The 21,668-nt window shown below is 40.7% G+C and overlaps 1 protein-coding gene across 6 annotated transcripts in view; it reads left to right on the top strand.

Annotated features, from left to right (window-relative positions):
* osbpl8 (oxysterol binding protein-like 8) overlaps positions 1-21,668 on the top strand; it is a 122,501-nt gene that overhangs the window by 17,510 nt on the left and 83,323 nt on the right. For 5 of the 6 annotated variants that reach the window (XM_051954743.1, XM_051954809.1, XM_051954615.1 and 2 more), the window contains exon 2: positions 14,743-14,840. In XM_051954743.1, coding sequence (XP_051810703.1) covers positions 14,796-14,840 — 45 coding nt within the window. In that variant the 5' untranslated portion in view covers positions 14,743-14,795. Of the gene's footprint in view, positions 1-296; positions 394-14,742; positions 14,841-21,668 lie in introns of those variants that run through there. The other variant, XM_051954671.1, reaches the window with a different exon arrangement.

Genomic DNA, 21,668 nt, shown 5'->3' with positions numbered 1-21,668 from the left:
GACCTTTGCACTCGTTGCTTCCCCAGGACATCCACAAATCCTTCAGAATGTCCAATTGAAATGATTGCATCTTTAGGACGGATGTGCCAGCATGTCTGCCTCACATCTTGTCTCCCTTTTCTGTTATGTAAGGGGTATCACACACAGACACACATTATTCAGCTGAAGCTGCATGCGTCATACACATTTTCATTTTGCGGCTCTCTAGTGGAGCTCGGCTGTCTCTGTGATTTATTTTTTTTTTATTTCTTCTTCTTCCTTTCTGTCTCTGTGGCAGGGTTGGTTTGTTCTGTCCGAGCCAACAGTCCATTAAAAACCCGGGCAGCCGCAGTGTTTCTCCTGTAACTGGTCAGAACACTCGGAGGTCACCACAGTCTCCTTGACACCATAAGAGTTGAGACCTTCTCATCCTCCTCCTCCTCCTCCTGCCCGTCAGCATTCCCATCCACACGTCGCTCTGATAGATCAGATAAAAGGGTGTTAGTGAGTGCTGAGTCACCTTGTTGCATCCTAAAGCATTTTGATTTTGCAAGGTGACACACTTGGATCTCCACATGCTTTCCCCCCACAATTAATGGAGAGAAGGGGCTGCGTTCAGATGGGAATTTTTTTGTCAGATCAAAGGACCCCATAGGTTTTAGTACATTTTCACATTAGTGATCGCTCCTGTTATAGTATTCTAAATCATTCTTCTTCATTTGATGCTAGTGTGTTGTGTTGCTGTGCTGAGATGTAGTGGAAAGTGTTTCTAATGGAGTGCATGTGACACATGAGGGGAGAGATTTGAAATTGAATTTCCACCAGCTGATGGAAGCACATGCTGTCATAATGCATCTTATTGAAAATTGGTTGCTCTAGTATGAACCAGAAACGGGTGAATATCCGGTAGGGCAACATTATACCCATGATCAGGCTTGTTCTTGTGATAAAGTGTATTTGTCTCATTGTATGTTATGAATCTTGGTTTTTGAGGTCACATTTTTTTATGCAAAAAGTAACATTGTTATGATTTTCTTTTTAATAGTGGCTTATTGTCCATAATTCTAATGTTGGCATTTTGTCAATATGAATGCATAAATGTCATGATTACTTCATCATAGGACTGTGGCCTGTATGCTTTGACATACGAATAAATCCTAAATAGATTAAAATGTTTATCAAGACAAGTGCAGCATTTGAAAAAAAAAAAAAAACTTATCTCTGAAAAGGGACTGCTGCATAATGCTGCCTTTGTGTATGTTTTTTGTGTCTACATTAAGTGCGAAGCATTTAGTTTAAAGAAGCTTTTTAAGTGTGACTGGACGAAAGCGATAGGTGGCTTCATGTTTACGTTCAATGTGAGCTCCCTGTGGTGTCTGGTTGTTTGATCCGTACCGTGTAAGCTGAAATGTTGTAGGGTCTGACTGCAGGGAGGCTGATTCAAACGTGTAGTGCGTTAAATCATCATGCGTGATCAATAGACAATCAGACAGTGTCTTCCCAGCTTCTAGAAGAGTGTTCATAAGAAATGCGCTTGCACCTCTTTTAGTTCTAGAGGCGTAACCACATTTAAATTTACAAATTCTAGTTGTCATGATTTAGATAATAGGTTGTAGCAAGCTAAAGACAACTCAGATGAAAACAAAAACACTACTAAATGGTTTAGGGTGAATAAAGCTCCTGTAGCACTGTCATGATTGATGTGTAGTAGTTGATCATCACACACATAACAAACAAGAAAAGTACTTGGAGATGGCAGTACTCCAAGGCAGCTCAGTCGTACAGTACCTGTCAAAAGTTTGGAAACACCTAGTTTTTTATGATTTTTGAGAGACATATGCATGATTCCATTGTTTATCTGCAACAAACTAGGTTATTTAACAGTATTAAGACTTATTTTGATCAAATAAATATATAAATTTACAGATATTGGTACAAAATCTTAAGAAACAGTTAAACTTTATTTTCATTGAAAAATCCTCCCTTAACAGCTATAACAGCTTTGCACACTCTTGACATCCGAACAGTTAGTTTTTCCAAATATTCAGCTGAAATACTTTGCCATGCCTTTAGTAAAACCTGCCAAAGGTGTTCTTGGGAAGTTGGACATTTCTTTCTGACCTTACGGTCCAGTTCGTCCCAGAGCAGTTCAATCGGATTTAGGTCTGGTGACTGGGCAGGCCATTCCATGATATATAACACTCCAGCTGACTGTTTGCTCTCTAAATAACGCCTACAGAGCTTGGACGTGTGCTTGGGGTCATTGTCTTGTTGCATGGTGAAGTTGGTTCCAATTAGCCGCAGTCCAGATGGAATTGCATGGCGTTGAAGTATGGAATGGTAGCCATGTTGGTTCAATATTCCTTTCACCCGGAATAAGTCTCCAACCATCCCTGCTCCAAAACAGCCCCAAACCATTACGTTTCCACCTCCATGTTTGACTGTAGGTGTGAGGCAGTCTGGTAACATTTTCTCTCCTGTTCTGCGTCTCACATACGTTCTTCTCTTAGAACCAAAAATCTCAAATTTGGACTCGTCTGTCCACAGAACTTTCTTCCAGTCATTCACTGTCCAATTCTTGTGTGCTTTCGCCCACTTTAGTCGCTTTGCTTTATTAGCAGCCTTAAGGAGTGGTTTCTTGCAGGAAATTCTGCCCATCAGCCCTGCATCTCTGAGCCTCCTCGCAACAGTTGACGTTGACACTGGTACATCACGTGTATCATTGAGCTCTGCTGTAAGCTGAGGACTAGTTAAGTGTCTGTTACGAAGGCTGGACACCCTGAGATACTTGTCCTCTTGTGGAGTGGTACATTTTGGCCTTCCACTCCTTTTTCTGTCTTTGTTGGACCCAGTACTGTTTTTTCTCTGCAGGCAGTAGTAAACGCCTTTTAATGAAATCTTCAATTTCTTGGCTATAGCTCGCAAGGAATAGCCTTCATTTCTCAAAACAACTACAGACTGGCGTTTTTCAATAGAGATTTGCTTCTTTCCTGCCATTTTTGAAACTACTAACACTAAACAAGATGTGTCACTGCCTTTTATACTACCCTGTTTCAATGCTCAAAGACCAAACAGTTTTCCATGCATCAATGCACTAAATAATGGTCGATAAGGCATTTAACTTACATGCATATAATGAGTTAGTATGTGCTCAAAACCTGTTGTACACAGAAACATATGAAGTGGATCAAAATACAACTGCATGTATTTCATCCAAAACCTACTGTTAATGACTGAGGTGACAGTTTGATGAAAATTGACCTTTTTGTACCAATATCTGTACATTTATATATTTATTTGATCAAAATAAATCTTAATACTGTTAAATAACTTAGTTTGTTGCAGATAAACAATAGAATCATGCATATGTCTTTCAAAAATCATAAAAAACTAGGTGTTTCCAAACTTTTGACAGGTACTGTATCATTTCCGACAGATGAAATCTTTAATAAAAAAATTACCTTGCGTGGAACACGTGTGTGTTATGCATATGTACGTTATGTGATATCGAATCACGTAACCTAAATATGTAGCTGGCGGTGGGAATTGATGGGACTCAAACATACCCAGAATTTAATCAATTGTTCTTTGCATCATTTCCAACAGATAAGTCCTGATAAGTCCGCAGTGATTGATTTGTAGTAGGATCACAATCATGTGATCAACAGCAGGCAGTTGATGTAGTGTTCACTTGTTGTCATAGTTACAGTGACGGCATGCTGGTATCTGGCAATGACACAGAAATCTTGAATAAATCCGTGGATCCAGACTAAAAACCACATCACTGCCAAAATCTAATCAAACCAAACCTTGTCATTTCTGACCTTCCCTGATAATTTCATCCAAATCCATTAGTCTATTTTTGAGTAATGCTGCTCTTAGACAAACGTATGCCGATTGTCACATAACTCCACTGCTTTTCTTGGCGGAGTAATTATGATTGCAAAAAAAAAAATGCTGTTATTGCTAAATATTTGCTTACTTTTTCTTCTGTCTCAGCATCAAGTCTCTCCCTCTTTTAAAAGAAGCTCTCCAGAAACGTTTTAAAAAAAATTAATTTTAGCAGATTGACGGCTTCGTTTAACATCACGTACAGGAAAGGAGCACAGATAGGAAGACGATTTAGTCATTTTTCAAAATAAAACACCCTCCAGACTCCACCAGAAATACAATATAAAACAAAACATTTTTTTTCTCTCTGTGTGGCCCAGTACTGATCTGCCACCTGGTGGTTGGGGACCACTGCCTTAGTTGACACATCATCATATGTTAGTAGTATTATTTTAATTATTTAACAATATATATTTTTGGTGGCATCAGAAAATGGTTAGGGAATTAACATTAACATTGTGCTACATCGCGAATAAATACAAATATTGCGACTTTAGCATGAGACAAGATGCAGCAACACGGGCAACTTTAGTACGCTGAAGATTCTAAATGTGTCTGAATAACCAGCAAAGGAACTGAACATTTTGTTAATAAGCTAAACCATTAGGTGTGTCTAGATTCAACAAAGAACAGCTTGTGAGCACCTCGTTCTTGGTGAATTATTACAGAAATTAGACTGTACCGTCATGCAGCCATCAGCGTGTTGTGAGTTTCTAGCAGAAACCTTGTTGGAGTTGTCAGTAAATGCATGGACAATGCACGATGTCAGCTGAATGTGATTCCATTTGTATATCTGTAGGTCACTGTTCTGATGCCGCTATAAATGGATAAACTGCATGTAAAGCCAAATCTGCATTGGAAGTATCCAGCAGCACTGGCATTAAACTCTTGGATCAAGTATGAGTTGAAGCCACATAACATGATTATCAGTCTCTGGCATGCTGTACAAACTGTACTTTTAAATCTGCCCGTCAGGTTTTGGACATTGTTTGTCGGAGGGGAGGGTGCGAGGGCAATAGTTGTTTTCAGCAGAGCATCAGGTTATTTCTGGTCACTGACATTTGACATGCCTCAAGCCAAGGCAATGCTTCCAAATGAGTCAACCTGCTTCATAAATGCTGTTTTTTATTTAAAATAGAGTTTCCTGTTCATTAGAAGGCCACATGCACCTTTTCTAGCCAAACCTTCAGGATGCCCTCAACTTTATATAGAGGGGTCAAAGCATCTTGCATTTGTTGAACTTGACCTGTTCATGGATGAGGTTTCATCTGCAGGAATGGCCACCACATATTTAATTGCGCAGAGCTGTGAGATCTGCACATCTCTGTTGTTTTTACAAGCCAAGCTTACATTAAACGTGATCCTACTCTCTCCATATGAGCTTCTGTTGTACTGCTTGTACAGTAGCAGATTTTTGTACATTTCTATCCTCTCTGGGAGGATGACAAATGATTCGTATTCTGGTGAATGTGCTGGATTCTCTGTGGTCTGGCAAGGCAGTCCTCTGCCTCTGCCTACATGGTTGATTAATATTCCTCACTCCCTGACCTACATGATTTAATTCTCTTTAAACAAGTCTCTCCCTAAGCACAGCACCAAACTGGGACAGGCAGAAGATTACATTGGACCGAGTGACTTTAAATTCCCCTTTCCCCTGCTTTCGATGTCTTGTGCTTTTCCTTATAGAGAGAATTTCTGGAAAACATTGTTTGACCATCCGTTCCTCATTCCGGGCAAACTGACATTTCTAGTGTAGCAGCATGTTTGATCCTCTCATCTGCTTTGGCTGGTTTTATCTGTCAAGAACTGAGGCTTTATAGGTTTCCCAGTACTACATGCCTTGATGTGTATGAATGAGCTCTCAGTTATAGTGATAATGGCACTATAACTATTGCACTGCAGGGGATAGAAAGCTCCAGATGGTATGTCTGTCTACTGGTTTGCATTTTAATCATTTGCTTAATATTATTTTAGTGTATTAGAGTGAAGCAGCAGTTAGTGTACATCATTATGGATTTGTGTTGTCCTTCTACTCACCTTTTCAAAGTCGGGCATTCAGACTGAAAGCAGCCCTCCGTTATAGTAATACGAATGTGTTGGCAGGGCATGTCACCAGTGAGGTACCAGTGAGGAGATGAAATTGGATCCAGGAGGTCCACTCTGAGCAACAGATCATGAATGTAAAGACTTACCTTACACCAAAACGCTCTGCAAATGTTTGCAATATTCTGAGACTGCATTTTGCTGCTCATAGTTGTGACAATGAAGGTCATTTTATCTTTCAGTTTGACAGTCGTGAGGTAGATAGTAGTACAATAGTATTAAAAACAGTGACGTTACCATGCTAACATGGCAAATATCAGACTGCTAATTTCACTGTTAGCATCCTGATGTTAGCATTTAGCTCAAAGCGCAGCTCAGTTTTCTGTGAGTACAGCCTCTGAGTGCATATTTTACATGCACGAAGCAGGTGAACAAACTCCTTTTCTAATTCTATTATAATCGTTCTCTGACTTCATTTGTAGCTTTGAAGTCAAGGAAAACGTAGCCAAATATCGCAGCACAGCTGTTGCCTTTAATTCATGTGCATGGCCTGTCGGAAGACATTATGGTGATAAAATCAAAATTTTAGTGGTGCAGAGCAGAAGCAGAAAGATCAAAAATATCTAAATGTGAACAGCTTTATTTGGAATTCAGCTGTGTTACAGTAGAGGAGGAGAGAAGCAAGCAGATGTAAAGTGTCTCTGCACCAAAAAGCGCCCGTGTATTTTTTTTCTCTTCAGGTGTTTGAGGCTTCTGCTGTGCTGCAGTGGTGTGCCATCTAAACTCTACACAGGGTACAAACCACTCTATTGTAGTACCTCTCACTTGGTCTTTGGAGGAACTGTGGAATTGTGTTGCTGCTGCAGTGACTGTAGTGCCGAGTGCACCGGACCAATGACTGAAAGCAAAGCATTGACCTCATGACGCAGCATTTTGTTGTGATATGACAGAAAAACATATTTTACAATTAAATAAATGAATTCCTAAAATAAAATAAATATGTGGCAGTTAAAAATATCAGTGTTGATGCACAGTCAGTGTTAAAATCACTGATTATGGGGACTAGTTGCAGCAGCTTTAGTACTGTACCCAAAGCTGAAGTATCCGGTGGAGCCAGCACAACCACACAGCTCGCCGTTTATTTATTGAGACAGATACATTATTTCAGCATAGACACAAGATTACAAACATAATAATGTGATGTGTTTTATGTTATCTTTAACTGTACTTTGGTGGGAAGTGGAAATGCTTTGCCTGTAGCATCAACTGTGCAGCATCCATTTACCTTTTCAGAATCTAGCTTTTAGAAACCATTGGTTGAGATTATCCTAAAAGCGTCATCATTACTGAGCAGGAATGGAGACAAAAGTAACCTTGTTCTGACAAATCTGAGGCTGGCTGTCACCTCAAGGAGAAGTAATGAAGGACAAACAGAATCCTCTGTCAGCAACATAGATATGCTGTTTGTTTGTGCTGAGGTGCTGTGTTTTAATTGTCAGACATGCAACATTCTCATGCTGTGTTTACTCATTTAGTGTGATAGCAGTGTATCTGCAACTAAACAAACGCTTATCATTTCTAAGACATTCAGCAGTGACGGGATGAACCTCTGAATGTGCCTCTTTGGCCGTCACAGAGCTACCTTCTCTTCTGAGAGTGGACAGCATCATCACTACAATCAGCTTAGGATCCTGAAATGATTGCTGTCCTTGCCTGCCCTTGAGCAGGTCCCTACTGTTAATCTGAACATAATCAAAATCATTGTGTTTCACTGCTGCATGTTCAACCCAAACACAATTTTCAGATCTTCTTTCTTTATTGTCAAGCCAAACATTTTCTGTAATGCCTGTTTCTCGTACGTTCTGCTTTTAAAACAAACTTATTCTGTTTGCATGTAAGCAATGTAATGATTTTATTTTTTGACGGAGCGTGGTTAGTGTTGTGCAGCCCTGATTAAATGGAAGTTGTGGCCATAATTAGACCACATTTAGAACAGTAATTAGGCTATAATTGCTCTGCAAAGCTATCAACTTCTATTCAGAAAAGCTGAGATGAAAAATTCAAGACTTTATATCTGCAGTCTTTAAAGGTATTCAAAACAAAGAGCAACAAAATATAAAAAAAATGCAAAGTAATGAGGCTTTTAACCATCAGTGGTATTTAATGCCAGTGATTATGTTTCAGCATTCACAACAACAATAGTACACTGCTCATAGTAGTTGTTTCATAAAAACCAACACATGGCAATCAGAGCCTTTGTCTCTCTAAGCATACAGCGCTATCAGTTTTGGCTCTGTGGAGAAACCCCTCCGCTAGTGTTTCCGGCTTTGTTTTTGGGGCCACTGCCAAGCCACAAGTTTAGGATTCCCTGTGCATTTGCCCTCTAACTTTGGCAACGATTCATAGCTCTAAGCTCTCAGACTGCTGTGCTACAGCTGAAACAGACTCTGATGTGCCAGCTAGTGTGAAGCAGCAGACTATCAATAAAGTGTGGGAGAAAGTCAACACAATAGAAGCACAGCAGAGGGAATTGTTTGTCCCTGACTTGTCCATTGTTGTATTACGTGATGACTCTTAAATACCCATAATTAAAGTTAATGTGCAAATTTTTAAAAATAATACAAGCAATAATTATATGTGATATTTATTAGATGGTATATATGACTGATACTCATAGAAAAAATGGCAGAATACATTTTACCATGCACTACGTTGCTCCACATATCACCTTTTTCAACTTATCAGTTTTTATGAAGATTCTTCCGTGGCAGTTTTGAGGAGATGGTACAGCTCTGAGTCACCTTGAAATGACATGGGTGGCATTATTCCCGTCAGTGGAAGAAAACAAGTTAGACTTCAGTGGAAAGATCAGTGAAATACCGTTTCCATCCCTCACACTGCTGCCTGCTTTGACCAAGTCACATGAATTGAGCCACAGGTTCTCAGTGAACTGCACACATATAGCACTACTGCTTCCTCACTCCAGGGAATTTCAGCTCACTACCAAAGATGGACACATTAGGATTAGTAGTATGATCCATTATGTGGCCCAAAGCGACCAAATATAGGCCAGCTGCAGGGTTAATGCCCATTTAGTCATCCAAAAATAAGCTGCAGCAGAATCGAGGCATATGTTCCTCTGAGAATGTGTCAGCTAAATACAGAAAATGTACGTCAACGGCAACAAGTTAACTCTAGGGCCAGAGCTTAGATATGACACCTTCTGCATTTCAGAAGGAAATGCAGTTGCCATTCCTCCAACAAACTTCAGACGCTGTATAATTGCAATAAATGTTTAAAAAAAAAAAAAAAACTCCCCCGCACTGCTACAAAACCTTCTCTGATTTTTTTCCTGTTACTTTCCCACCTCAGCTGTGTGGTTGCCGCTCCAGGCTGAGTCATGATTGCTGATTGCTAAAGCTGGCTTTGAGAAAGAGTGGAAAGCATCTGTCTCCGTGTGATGGGTCCTTGAGAATTGGGGCCAGATGAAGTGTGTGTGCTGGCTGGAGCCAAGAGGCTGTTGGGGCACTGGAGCGTTACATTAGTAGAATGACTGGTGGAGGGATTTAGTGACCGTCTCTTTGTCAGGATGTCCTTGTGTCCTCTGTCAAATATTAGGCACTCTTTGTCTCTGAATAGTCTCTTAAACTGCTTCCTTCCTGCTACCTTCATGCTTCTCTTTTCTTGGCACCTTCATGAGGAAGCTTATGGGCTAATGTTGGCAGCAGCTTCCTACCTGTTCCCCAAAGGATGCTCGAAATAAAACTTTACAAATGTGTATGTGTGTGATAATTTCCACAAGAAATGGCCTATGTGTTGGGCTGAAGAGATCCAATACAATTTCGTTGAAAAACTGCAATGATTTTCGCCTCAGCCAAATGGAATACCACCTGCTGAAAACACAGGATCGGGTTTGTCAATAGTCTCTGGCTTTAATGATTGTGGCTTGTAACAGCCTTTTTTATGTCCTTCTCGGGCCTTTATTGCACAATTTCAGTGCTCTGATTGGACTCGATGAGATTACCCTTTCTCATGATGAAATTATTGATCTCAGCACCATCTCAGCAGGGTTAACGGGAAGCAGGGCAAACCAAATTATCTATTTTTAACCTTTTTTTAATCCACATAAAGGTCAAAACATGAATAAAATGATCTTTTTTACTACCACATCTTTGCTTTACAAATGACCTTCCAAATTTCAAAGTCATCTGCTTGAGGCTCCTCAGTGCTGTTAAAGACTGTATATGCCAGTAGTTTGTTGTCATTCAACTTACAGTGGCACAATCTTGTTCTCTTAGAGCGAAGGCCTTCAAAAACAAGAGTGTGGGATGTTGTTTTTCACATTCTGGAGACACAACATAGACAGAAGGAAACTTAAAACAGAAAACGCAGATGGGAACTTTGTTTCTTTTCATACTACAGTAGGTCAGTCGCATTGCCACATATAGCAAACACAGGAAAACACTTGGGGTTCCTATGGATGCTTATGAAAGGCTGCCTGTGACTTTACACTTTTTAGAGGATAGAGCAGCTTGTTACAGATTGGAGCGCAGCTCAATCAATCCATCATCTATACAGCGCTTTATCCTCATTAGGGTTACCGGGGGCTGGAGTCAATCCAAGCTGACTTAGGGCGAAGACAGGGAACACCCTGGACAAGTCACCATTCTATCACAGGACTACACATACAGACAATTTCGATTTTACCATTTAACCTCAGCATGTTTTTGGACTGTGGGAGGAACCCAGAGTACCAGGAGAAAACCCATGCATGCACGGGGAGAACATGCAAACCTCATGCAGAAAGATCTGGAAGGCGAGGATGCAAACCACGGATCTTCTAGCTGCAAGGCGAAAGTGCTAAACACCAAGCCACTGTACAGCTGCTGCAGCACCATGTCAGCATGATAATATCTATGCTGTACCAAACACAGTGGAAAGACGTGTGTTCGGGGACCACCGATGAAAAGGGACATGCAAACCCTTGTAGACCCTCGTGGACTAGACTAGACGTTAAAATCTATATCTTGTACTCCTTGGTGGACCCATGTAGGCATCGGAATGTAAAAATGTGCTATCAGGGCCAGAAATCATAATCAAATTTTAACATTGAGCTAGTATTGTAAACTCAGGTGGTGGGAGACCAGTAGACGAGTGAACTTTGAGTCACAGCTGTCAATCAACACCCACTCAGCAGACGTCAAAGCCCTCTATAAGACTTCAGACCTTATCAGTGAAGACCTCATTTCCAACCTGACCACCAGTGCTCTTATTAGAGGACATCAGTTTTTCAGTTGAGACTTTCCTTACTAGTTAAAAAGTTTGACTTCGAATTTGTAGACGCAGGTTAATTCTTTGAATGGGAGTGAGTAAGAGCCAGAGATTTTTAAGAATAAGCGTCTTACAGCTGTCAGTGGCATTGCGATTGCAGTTAAAGCACTATCACTTTGGACTCGGACTCAGCCTCAAGCTGCTTCAATGCAAGTGAAGCATTTACTGCCACGTTACAACAGCCTTAATCTGATAAACTGTAATCTCAGGCAGGGCCACTGTGTTCATACAGTTAAAATATTGACACAAAACAGTAAATCGGTGTAAGTGGCTGCTTGCTATAATCTTGAAAGCGTTTGGAGAGAAACCACGTGATGCCAGACAGCTGCTCCACCCAAAATAATCTCCCCGAAAGCATAGTGTAATTAACAGATGGTCCCACTTGTTCAAGAACTCATGTTCAGGATTTAGCTGGCACTGACATTACAACTGCAAATGAAAAGGTTAGACCTGAACTTTATTCTGCATGGATACAGTGACTGCATGGACGGTAAAGAAATTTGCCGAGGGGCAGCTGGATGGGGCAGTTGATGGTTTTCTTACTTTGTCACTTTGCTAGTAATTACTAGGGCTGTCCCAAATAGGAGTTTCTGGGCTCCGGATATTCTTCCCCGATTAATGACAAATATCCGAATATTCGGATGTCAAAATAAATATTCAGATACCACCGTAACAATCGAATATTTGGTCCAGCCCTTTTAATCACTCCACCAAGGAACACGGTGGTATGTGACGATTAGCAGTGGTTTATCTGTCTGTCCATTCGCAGCATTGCTCAAATATGGACTAGTGGATTTGGATGAAATTTTCAGGAAAAGTCAGAAATGACACAAGGACCAAGTGATTAGATTTTGACAGTGATGCGACTAATAGTCTGGATGCACGGATTTGCTAAAGATAGCAGCACGGCATCACTGTAACTATGACAAGTGAACACTACGTCAGCTGCCTGCGGACGATCACATGATTGCGAACCACGAATTTTTTAAAGATTTCATCCGTCGGAGATCATACGACTGAGCAGCCTTGAGTGCTTGTCTTGTTATGGAATCTTAGGTTTTAATTCTTGGTTTTAGGGTTGTTCTTCTGTTTTGCCATGAACACTAAATCATTGAATCACTCAAAAATGCAGTAAAAAAACAGCTTTTAGTTTATCTTTGTGTCTGTATTCAGGAGATTGGGTATTGTTCAGTGTCTTTGTCAGTGTTGCTGTAAAATTCAGTTTGTATTTAGTCACGATGGCCTACTAGCTGTTAGATTTGTCATATATTTGACCTACAATCTGCATACAACGTCATATGTCAGCAAAAGACACTGTATTTTCAGACTGAATTGTAATTTTAGATATTTGGAACAGGACAAAAAATTGCTGACATATTTGTAGGAAGAACACTGGAAGGTTTCTTCTTCTAGGTTGGACGGCTTTGCAATAGATTGCATGTGTATACAAAAGAACGATATAAAACTTGATGGTGTGGACAATAAATCAATAAGGTCCTCACAGTGAAGTCTACTCCATTTTTGGAAAAAAGGAGAACGAGTGTGACAGTACTACTCTGCAGATTTGCTAAATGCAGGTACTAGAATCTGAATCGGGAGAAAAATGTTCTGTGTTGGTGTATTGCTCCTTAAATGTAGTTAAATTCAATAAAGCACCATTCCTCTCCTGTTTGGACACATTTGTAGCTTTGAGAAAGAAAAAAAAACTTAACATCACAGTAAATGCTACAGAAGGCAAAAACAATAAATCTGCTCTGATGATGCAGGAGTTCAGCAGAATAGAATATGCAAAATGGGGTTAGCTGTAAAGGTTAGTTTTGAAGAGCTTTTAATAGACCCTGTGCACGTCAAAATGCTAACTTCCGGGTTCTGACCGGGAGGGCTTACAGGTCCTTCCGGAGGCTATTTCGCAGCATGGATAACATGGAATCAAAAAAGAAAAACACTGTTTTCTCGGCAAAACAAAAAAACAGATTTTAGCGTGTTCAAGGTCGATATGGGAGGTACTGTAGTGTACCATTATGTTCGGCTTCTGATGTTTATAACGGTTCTATAAGCCTTCACTGTTTTCCAAAAGACCAGCATTTGCGGGCTCAGTGGATTGCCAAAATTAGACGAAAAAAATGTTTCACACTGAGCTGAGGATCGGGAATATTAGTGCATAGTCACTGATCAAACAGCAAATATCTGATAAACTGTAACAACAATCCGTGCACTCTTCAATCATTTGTTAATCCGTTTTGACACCTAATCAAATATAGAGGAAATCCAAGCATTTATTTGTCATTTTGTTCAAACAAAACTACAAATATAAAATGTCTTGCTGAACTCGACTAAGTACCAAAGACTAAAGTGTAAAGTGGCTTCTAGTAGCTAACTAAGCAAAAAATAGTAATGTATAAATACTAGAAAATAAAATAAGGTACATGTTTAGCAAGCCCTACAGTTAAGCTAGCGCTAGTTATGTAGGATGTGATGCCGCTTACCTTCAAAGTTACTGGGATATATAAAATTTGAATCCCTTTTCCCGTTTGCTTTGAGGAGCTGACGAAAAATCATCAACGAGACGATAAACATCGTCAACAGAAATTTTAGGCAAGTTGCTTAGGCATCTGGAAAAGTAAAGTGTACTGCTGGCTTCTTCCATTTTGACAGCACTGTAAGCGGGACCGGAAGTAACTGTAGCACCCGGAGTTTTTCAACCGGAACTAGCACATGCTATCATGCACAGGGTGTATTTGGGTTTTGTTTTTTATAGCTGTGATGTAATGGAGTGTCTTTTTAAAATGAAATCAATTTATTCCATTAAGTTACTTACTGTGTCATATTGTGATTTAAAAAACTACTGTGTACTATGTAATTTTAAAACTAATGACAAAGTTAGTTCAAAGAAATGTTCCTGAACCTTTCTTTTAACACCCCACCCCATACATACAGACAGATGTTGGGTCAGATTCCTGTGGATTGAGCCTACAGCGGGTCGCCCCACTGGTATATGAGTGACTCCCCATCTGGTCCAGTGGAGCAGTTAAGTGGCAGGCAGCACCAACTTTCCCTAGATAGATAAAGGTTAAAAACAGTGTCATGCTCCAACACTTCTATAGGGAAAACAAGCCGAGGGCAGGCAGAAAAGGATAGATTGAAAGACTGAATTTTTCACGACTCTCCGGGGAAGGTAGCTGACAGGCAGGCTGATCCTCCATCCTCCCCTGCTTGCACTAGAAACAGGCTGTTTACTGAAGGCCTCAAGCTGTTTCTCACTTATTTAGGTGGAAAATAGCAGTGGAGGAACGTGCGCAGGTTTCTGCTGCTTTACAATGCAGTGGCAAAAATAGGAGATGTCTTTGTTCAGCCAAAAAATGACTGCTTAGATTAGAGGATTGATTTTTTTTTAATGCATTGTTTACCAAAAACAACAAATATCTAAAGGAAATTCTACATGTTGTAAGTCGTAATGATGTCCTCCTTTGGTAACGCATAGCCTTTCCTTCTTTACAGATATGCAGTCATCACAGCAGCGCTGACGGGCCCGACTCTGGTTTAACACGACCATGGAGTCCTCCTCTGAGTCCCAGCAGGAGCCTGAAAAAACTTTGGTAAGTTGTAGTAGCATATATTTGTACTCTCCCACATGGAGATGCATTTTAAAGCTTCTAAACAAGAGAGTGTCTCAGTGTTCCAGAGCAGGAGATAATTGAGAATACATTAAAAAAGATGCTTTTAAAGAATAATGAGGTTCATGGAGCTGCTATGTTTTTAGATTTTCTGACAGAGAATCTCAAAGTAACACCATTATTGAGGACTGCGCACGTAGGTTCCACTTTATACCTGAACAGTAACCTTATATCCGCCCACTGTGCCTCACTGTCTCTTAGATGTGGATAATTATCTCTAATAACTGGTGGTCTTTGCTTAACCTCCATGTATAGTCTTAAGGTGGAAAGGGCTCCTGTTTCCTGCTGGCAACAGTGACAGGACATGTGCTCCAGGAGTACACTCTCCAAACCTTAATGATCAGCTGGAAGTGCTAATATTACCAAGCTGCCACAGGCTTGTCAGAGCGACTGTGGCAGACACCATATTTTGCTGCTTCTAGTTAACTTCTGTCCTGGGCAGTGTGTGTGTGGGTCAGTAGATAGACAAGACTGCCTCTGGTTTCAGATGATTAAAGGTCAGAGGTGTGTTGCTTCAACACATTCTTCTCTTGGAACAGAAATGGAGACACATCAGGCCATAGAAAATCCTCACACAGTCATCCACTGTTGTTCTTTTTGTGTTCCAATTCAGTGTTGCGACAACTTCCTGTTTGGTGTTGCAGATCAACAGTCCCATACTAAAGGCAAACTCCTACAAAAATACAAAAATCTGGATTCCGGAAACAGTATTTTCTGACAAAGATACATTTATTTACCTTCAGTTCCTGAATATTCTGAGTTTCCTTTTTCCCCCCAGATTTTCTGCTAATAAATCACAGCAGGTCTTACATTCAAGCATGATGTTCATAAAATAAACCAAAGAAGGAAACCTATCACCTTTATTCATTGCAGGTGTAGCCAGTTTTTTTTTTTTTAGCAATATTCGTCAATAAATTTTGAAAATAACTTTCTAGCCATTGTAATTCAACCACTTTGAGAAGAAACTAGAATTCCGCCCCGCCTCCTGACACACTGACCGGATTGAGAAAATCTAGCCAGAGATGAGAGATTTTCACAAATCACAGGGCTTTCAACTGGTCAGATGAGATGGTGTATATAGCAACAAAGACCATGATTAGAAAAGGGTTTTAGCAATTTATCAATGTGAGTAATTCACTCATTGTTGATGATTAGGGCCAACCTAGTGTCACACAGTGTGTATCTTCCTGTTCTGAGTAAAGAAACCCCATTTTCTCTTTCGTTTCTTTGCCACTTACTTGATTATTTGAGTAACAACTCTCTTCAATAATCTAATTAGTGTTGAAGTCATTATGTTAAGTCAAAATGTCCAGACTTCACTGCATTCAACTGCTCAAATTAGAGTATTTCCTGAACTTTGGGCTGTTGCTCAGATTGCGTTCATGGGAACTTGTGATGGGCATTTTTTGCATGAAAAGAGAAGTAAAATAAGTGCTTTTGAATAAAACATGTAGTCTTATCTGTATTCAGCACAAGTTTGAGGTTATGTTAATGGTAGGCTGAACAACTTGAGCTTGAGAGGAGCCATATGCATACAAAATGAAGCCATCCGCAGCAAAAATATTGGGTGAAATACGATGTGACCGAGCACGTGGCAGTGAGCACACGCATATTCACACATTAAATAACCCTCCTGGAATCCTTATTCTGCCCGTTCATTTCAGTCGTAATCCTCAGTGGCCATTTTAGCAGCGAGCAGGAGGGCAATTATTATTGGAGATAAGTGAGATGATAACAGTGCTGGCCGCCTCTCCCACTGGCCTCCACATACAGAGCGACACATTGGGGCTGAATGGGAGCAGAGCCGAAAGTACTTTCCTACTTCTTGGAGTCTTGCTTAAAGTGGGAGGGAGTTTTAATGACAGTGAGTCTCTGTTATTAGTGCAAGCTAATTTCTGACCCTGTCTTCCCTTCAGTCTGTTTTAACCACTGCATAATTAGAGTGCTGATGCATAAATTGCATTGAAAGCCATATCACTGTATCTGCTTGTAAATGGATTGAATCTGATGAATGTGCATGTCTTGGAGATTTAGCAACAGAGCTCTTTTGTGGAGGGTCCAGGGCAGTGTGTTATCACTTGATCACACATTATAAGAGTAGAGGGACTGCGTTGCCAGAATGCTGTGAGCCTCAGACTGTGGGACGTATTGTGTAGCTGGTTTGCCCTGCTGTTTGCTGAAAGGGCCTGTTGGTAGGGAGGATGGCTCCCAACACGAGATGAAAGGCTCTGGGAAGCACGCCAGGTGTCTGCCGCTTCTCCATTCCCTCTGACATCCTCCCAGTCAGGAGACGCTTCAGGAAGGTTTATAGCAGCCAGCCCCCCTCCTGTTTCAAACATCCACCACCATTCACCGTCCTGTCATTTGCATTGTGCATACTGTAATGAAAGCACTGGTGACCTGCTGTTCAGAATAGTCAGCAGTGAAAAGGCACACAGACAGCCATTATGCGCTTGAACAATGGGCTTAAGGTAACTTAGAGGTAAGCGAAGAGGATCTGTGACGAGGAGATCACCAGCTGAGGATATTTGAGCAGCGAAAATGAATGAGAATAAATACTCAGTGGCTGCTGAATTGCCCTTTGGCAAGGTGCTTCACGTCCATTTGTTCCAGATAAGCTTTCATGGTTGCCAACAGCACAAGACTGGTTGTGCTGGGAAGCAGAATGTTGCTAGAAAAATAAAATGTGCTCTGTTCCCTTTCATGTGATTTATTTTTTTAGATCTAGTCAAAGCTGTTTTTTGTTTCTGCGAGCAACAAGTGTCTTCCATATGCATCCCAGGACGCTGGCACAGTTTCCATCTGTTCCAACTACACCACAGGCCATTAGCCTTGTTGCATCAAAGATAATTAAACCCATTAAACCTCAGGCAGGCTTGTGATTCAGTTTTATTTTTAAGAGTCTCTCCATAACAACTCTTTCTTTCAACATAAATCAGTCGTCTACAGTGTTGCAGTACTCTTCATGTAAAGCAGAATGACATTCTTAATAATGCAGATCTTGACAGACTTCCATAGATAGGAATCAAAGAGAGTTTGTCTCCTGTTTGCTACACAAGAATACCCAATTACCTAAATCGAAATCAATTCCTATATTCACATTATCTGGAGGCTAAGATTACTTTTATAATAAAAATCGACAAACGGTGTAGGTCATTAATGGATTCTTTTCATGCGTGTCTGCATGGCCTCTGAGTCTAAGATTTCCAGATTCAGAGTCAGGTGTGTTTACAGAGCACTCTTCTCTCAAAGGAGACTTTAGTTCGTGCCAGCTGTGTGGCTGTAGGGATAGCTGTACCTGTCTGCTGGTTCACTGGACCGAAATATCTTGACAACAATCGAAAGAGTTGCCTTGAAATTTAGTAAAGACGTACATGATACCCAAGTGATGTTTTAAAAAAAAAAAAAATTCATGGCAATCCTTTCACTTTTTAATCTAATATAATCATGTGGTCAAGTTTCAGTTTCATTTGACCAAATAGCTGAAAAACTAATTTCCCCATCAGCCTAAGCTTTTTTCTTTATGTTTATCTTGCAATGCTAACGTGCTAAGCAAAGATTCTGACCATTGTAAACACTAAACCTGCTAAATGTAAGCGCGCTGTTGTTGGGATTCAGCTCAACATGTGCTCAGGTGGCTGCAGTGAATGGCTTACATGCATATATACATGAAAACATAGAAAAAAGCTGTTTAGTTTAATCCAATTTCTTTTAACTGTCCTTGTCTATCGTACTCAGAAGAATTGTGATTTAAGGTTTGTTTTGTAACGGTGAAACTAAGAATAATAGCAGCTTTTTTGACCCTAATCAACAGAAAAAGCATTATTAGTACCCTTGACTCCACAGCCTGCAAGCAGATTTGAAAGTCATGTTTTAAAAAAAATCACCAAAATTACACAATTTGTCACAGCAAGAAAGTGTGAAAAGAGAAATAAAAATCAGATTTTAAACTTTCTGACTGTCTATGAATGCATCGCATGCAATGGCCATTTCTCAGGCAGCATCCATTATCCTCATTAGGCACTGGAGTCTATCCCAGCTAGGTTGAAGGTAGGTGTTACGGTCCGACATCTAGGGTCAGCTGGATGTTATTTGGTTCACGTAAAGGATTTTATTGCTCAGTAGCAAATTAAACATGGAAGTGGTCAAACAAAGCAAAACAAGACTGATGGGTGTTGCCAAGTCAAAGCACACAATAAAGCCAAATGAAATCTAAATTGAGCTAAGCAAACAGAACTATGCTCCCTAGCCAAACTTAAACACAGAAGCAGCACCCACCACAAGTAACAGAAACTAATACAAATATTGCAAAGAACTAATTAAACAAAACTGGTACCTCAGATCACACACAGTTAATGCACACAGTACACAGAGACACCCTGCACAGGTCACCAGTCTATCACAGGACTACACATTGAGAAAATCACACTCAAATTCACGCCTACAGACAGGTCAGAATTACAAATTAACCTCAGCATGTTTTTGGACTGTGGGAGGAAGCCAGAGAACCGTCGCTGCTCAAGGAGAACATGCAAACCCTATGCAGAAAGATCCCAGGCAGCGTTACCAACCACCACTCCACTGTGCAACCCCTGGCAGGAAACATAAGCAAACACAATCATAATTTTTAAAATCCATCCATCCTCTATACACCGCTTTATCCTCACTAGGGTTGCAGGGGGTGCTGGAGCCTATCCCAGCTGACTCGGGCGAAGGCAGGGGACACCCTGGACAGGTCGCCAGTCTGTCACAGGGCTACATATACAGACAAACAATCACACTCACATTCACACCTACAGACAATTTAGAGTGATCAATTAACCTCAGCATATTTTTGGACTGTGGGAGGAAGCCGGAGTGCCCGGAGAAAACCCACGCATGCACAGGGAGAACATGCAAACTCCATGCAGAAAGATCCCAGGCCGGGATTTGAACCGGGGATCTTCTTACTGCAAGGCGAAAGTGCTAACCACTACTAATATTTAATAAAATTCTTTTCTTTCTCCATGTTTCACTTGAAATGAATAAACTCAGCATCTATAAAAGAAGAAAAATTCCTCGGAACTGCTTGGGTGTCAGAAGGCTAACCACAGATGTCACAGACGAATGAAGAAGTCAGAACTATGCTAGAAAGCTATACTTGTTTTAGACCAAGAATCAAAGAAATTAAAAGTGCTCAATGCCACAACATAAAGACAAGATGTAGCCCCACTAGTCATCCACGTGTAACTTTTGACATCACATTGTTGATAATCTTTTGTCTGCAGTGAAAAGGGATTTGTAACTGGCAGGACTTTTAGAGGGTCTTACCACTAACGCTACAATGCCACATAGTGTGACAGAAATAAGCTCCGTGGGGCTACAAGAAGCCAGAGGTGAAAATTGGCTCCAGGCTCCTCCTAGGGAGTAAGAAACCGAGGCTCTGTCAGCTTCTGTACATCAACGGTCAGACTCTGGAAGCTGTTGATGGAGCACAGCTGACAGCCAGAGCTGATGAGACACATTCTCACCGCTGAAGTAAATTGGTTCAGGTAAACGGGAACAGCAAGCTTATCCTCCACGTCTTTAGCTTAGCCTCGCTCTCAGAGAAAAGTGCAAATGACAGCCTGAAAATATACAGCAACTTTGAAAAGGTTTGACGAAGGGAACCTCAGATGACGTGGGGGCAGTTGCAGGTTTTAGCATCCAGGATTGAACTGTGCGGTGCAGTGGAGAAAGTGGAGTGCTTCTGCCCAGATTTGTTCAGTCCTTGTCAAACAGAACAATCCGTCTTTTAGCTGTGCAGAGGTGGTGGGTGGATTTATTGACACGGGGAATGAAAAAGGCACAGTCATGTAGCAGTACATTGATCTGACAATTTATCGAGGCACTGTGTGTGTGCCCCCTTAAGATCCAGCTATTTAAGTATTGCCTTTTTACTATACGACCCTGAGTAACAGCACATTTATCTCCCTGTTTCTTGCTGCTGTTAATCGATCTGTGCAGCCACACAGACACGCCCCTCTTGGAGTATATAGTTCCTTGGCTCGAGGAGGGTAATATATTGGGTGTCAGCACATGGGCTGCAATTATGATGAAGTGTGTATTCTGCTAGCTTCAATACCGAGAAGTGAGGGGAGCCATCCTCTCAATCATACGTGACATCGTGTATTATACATGTCCCCTTTTACAAATCTATCCTGCTGCTGTATGCAGTCCTATTTACAGCAATATCATGACATTTTGTGTGCCATGCAATAAATGAAGAATGCATTCATGAATACTGCAATGACTTTTAACTGAATCTGAAATCCAGTCTAGACATTGGTAATGTGGTAAATGACTATTCTATCTGGGAACAGCTGATTTTTAATGGAATATCTCCATAGGGATACAGAGGAACATTTCCAGCAACCATCACTCCTGTGTTCTAATGCTACATTGTGTTAGCTAATGGTGTTGAAAGGCTCATTGATGATAAGAAAACCCTTGTGCAGTTGTGTTAGCACATGAATAAAAGTGTGAGTTTTCATGGAAACCATGAAATTGCCTGGGTGACCTCAAACTTTTGCACGGTAGTGTATGCATGTCTAGTTGCTGGAACGTGTTTTAGCACATAGTGAGCTTCAGGATGTGTCTTTGTTGTTTGTGGTGTGTCCAATCTTTGCTGCACAGATTTTTGGCCTACATACTACCACATTTTTAATACTAAACTTCAAATAATCTGGCACTGTACCAGGCCTTTCATATAAATTCATGGCCAAGCAAGGC

This window comes from Acanthochromis polyacanthus, chromosome 1 (assembly GCF_021347895.1).
Source record: "Acanthochromis polyacanthus isolate Apoly-LR-REF ecotype Palm Island chromosome 1, KAUST_Apoly_ChrSc, whole genome shotgun sequence".
NCBI lineage: Eukaryota > Metazoa > Chordata > Actinopteri > Pomacentridae > Acanthochromis > Acanthochromis polyacanthus.
This window is presented reverse-complemented; position numbering and strand designations above follow the sequence as displayed.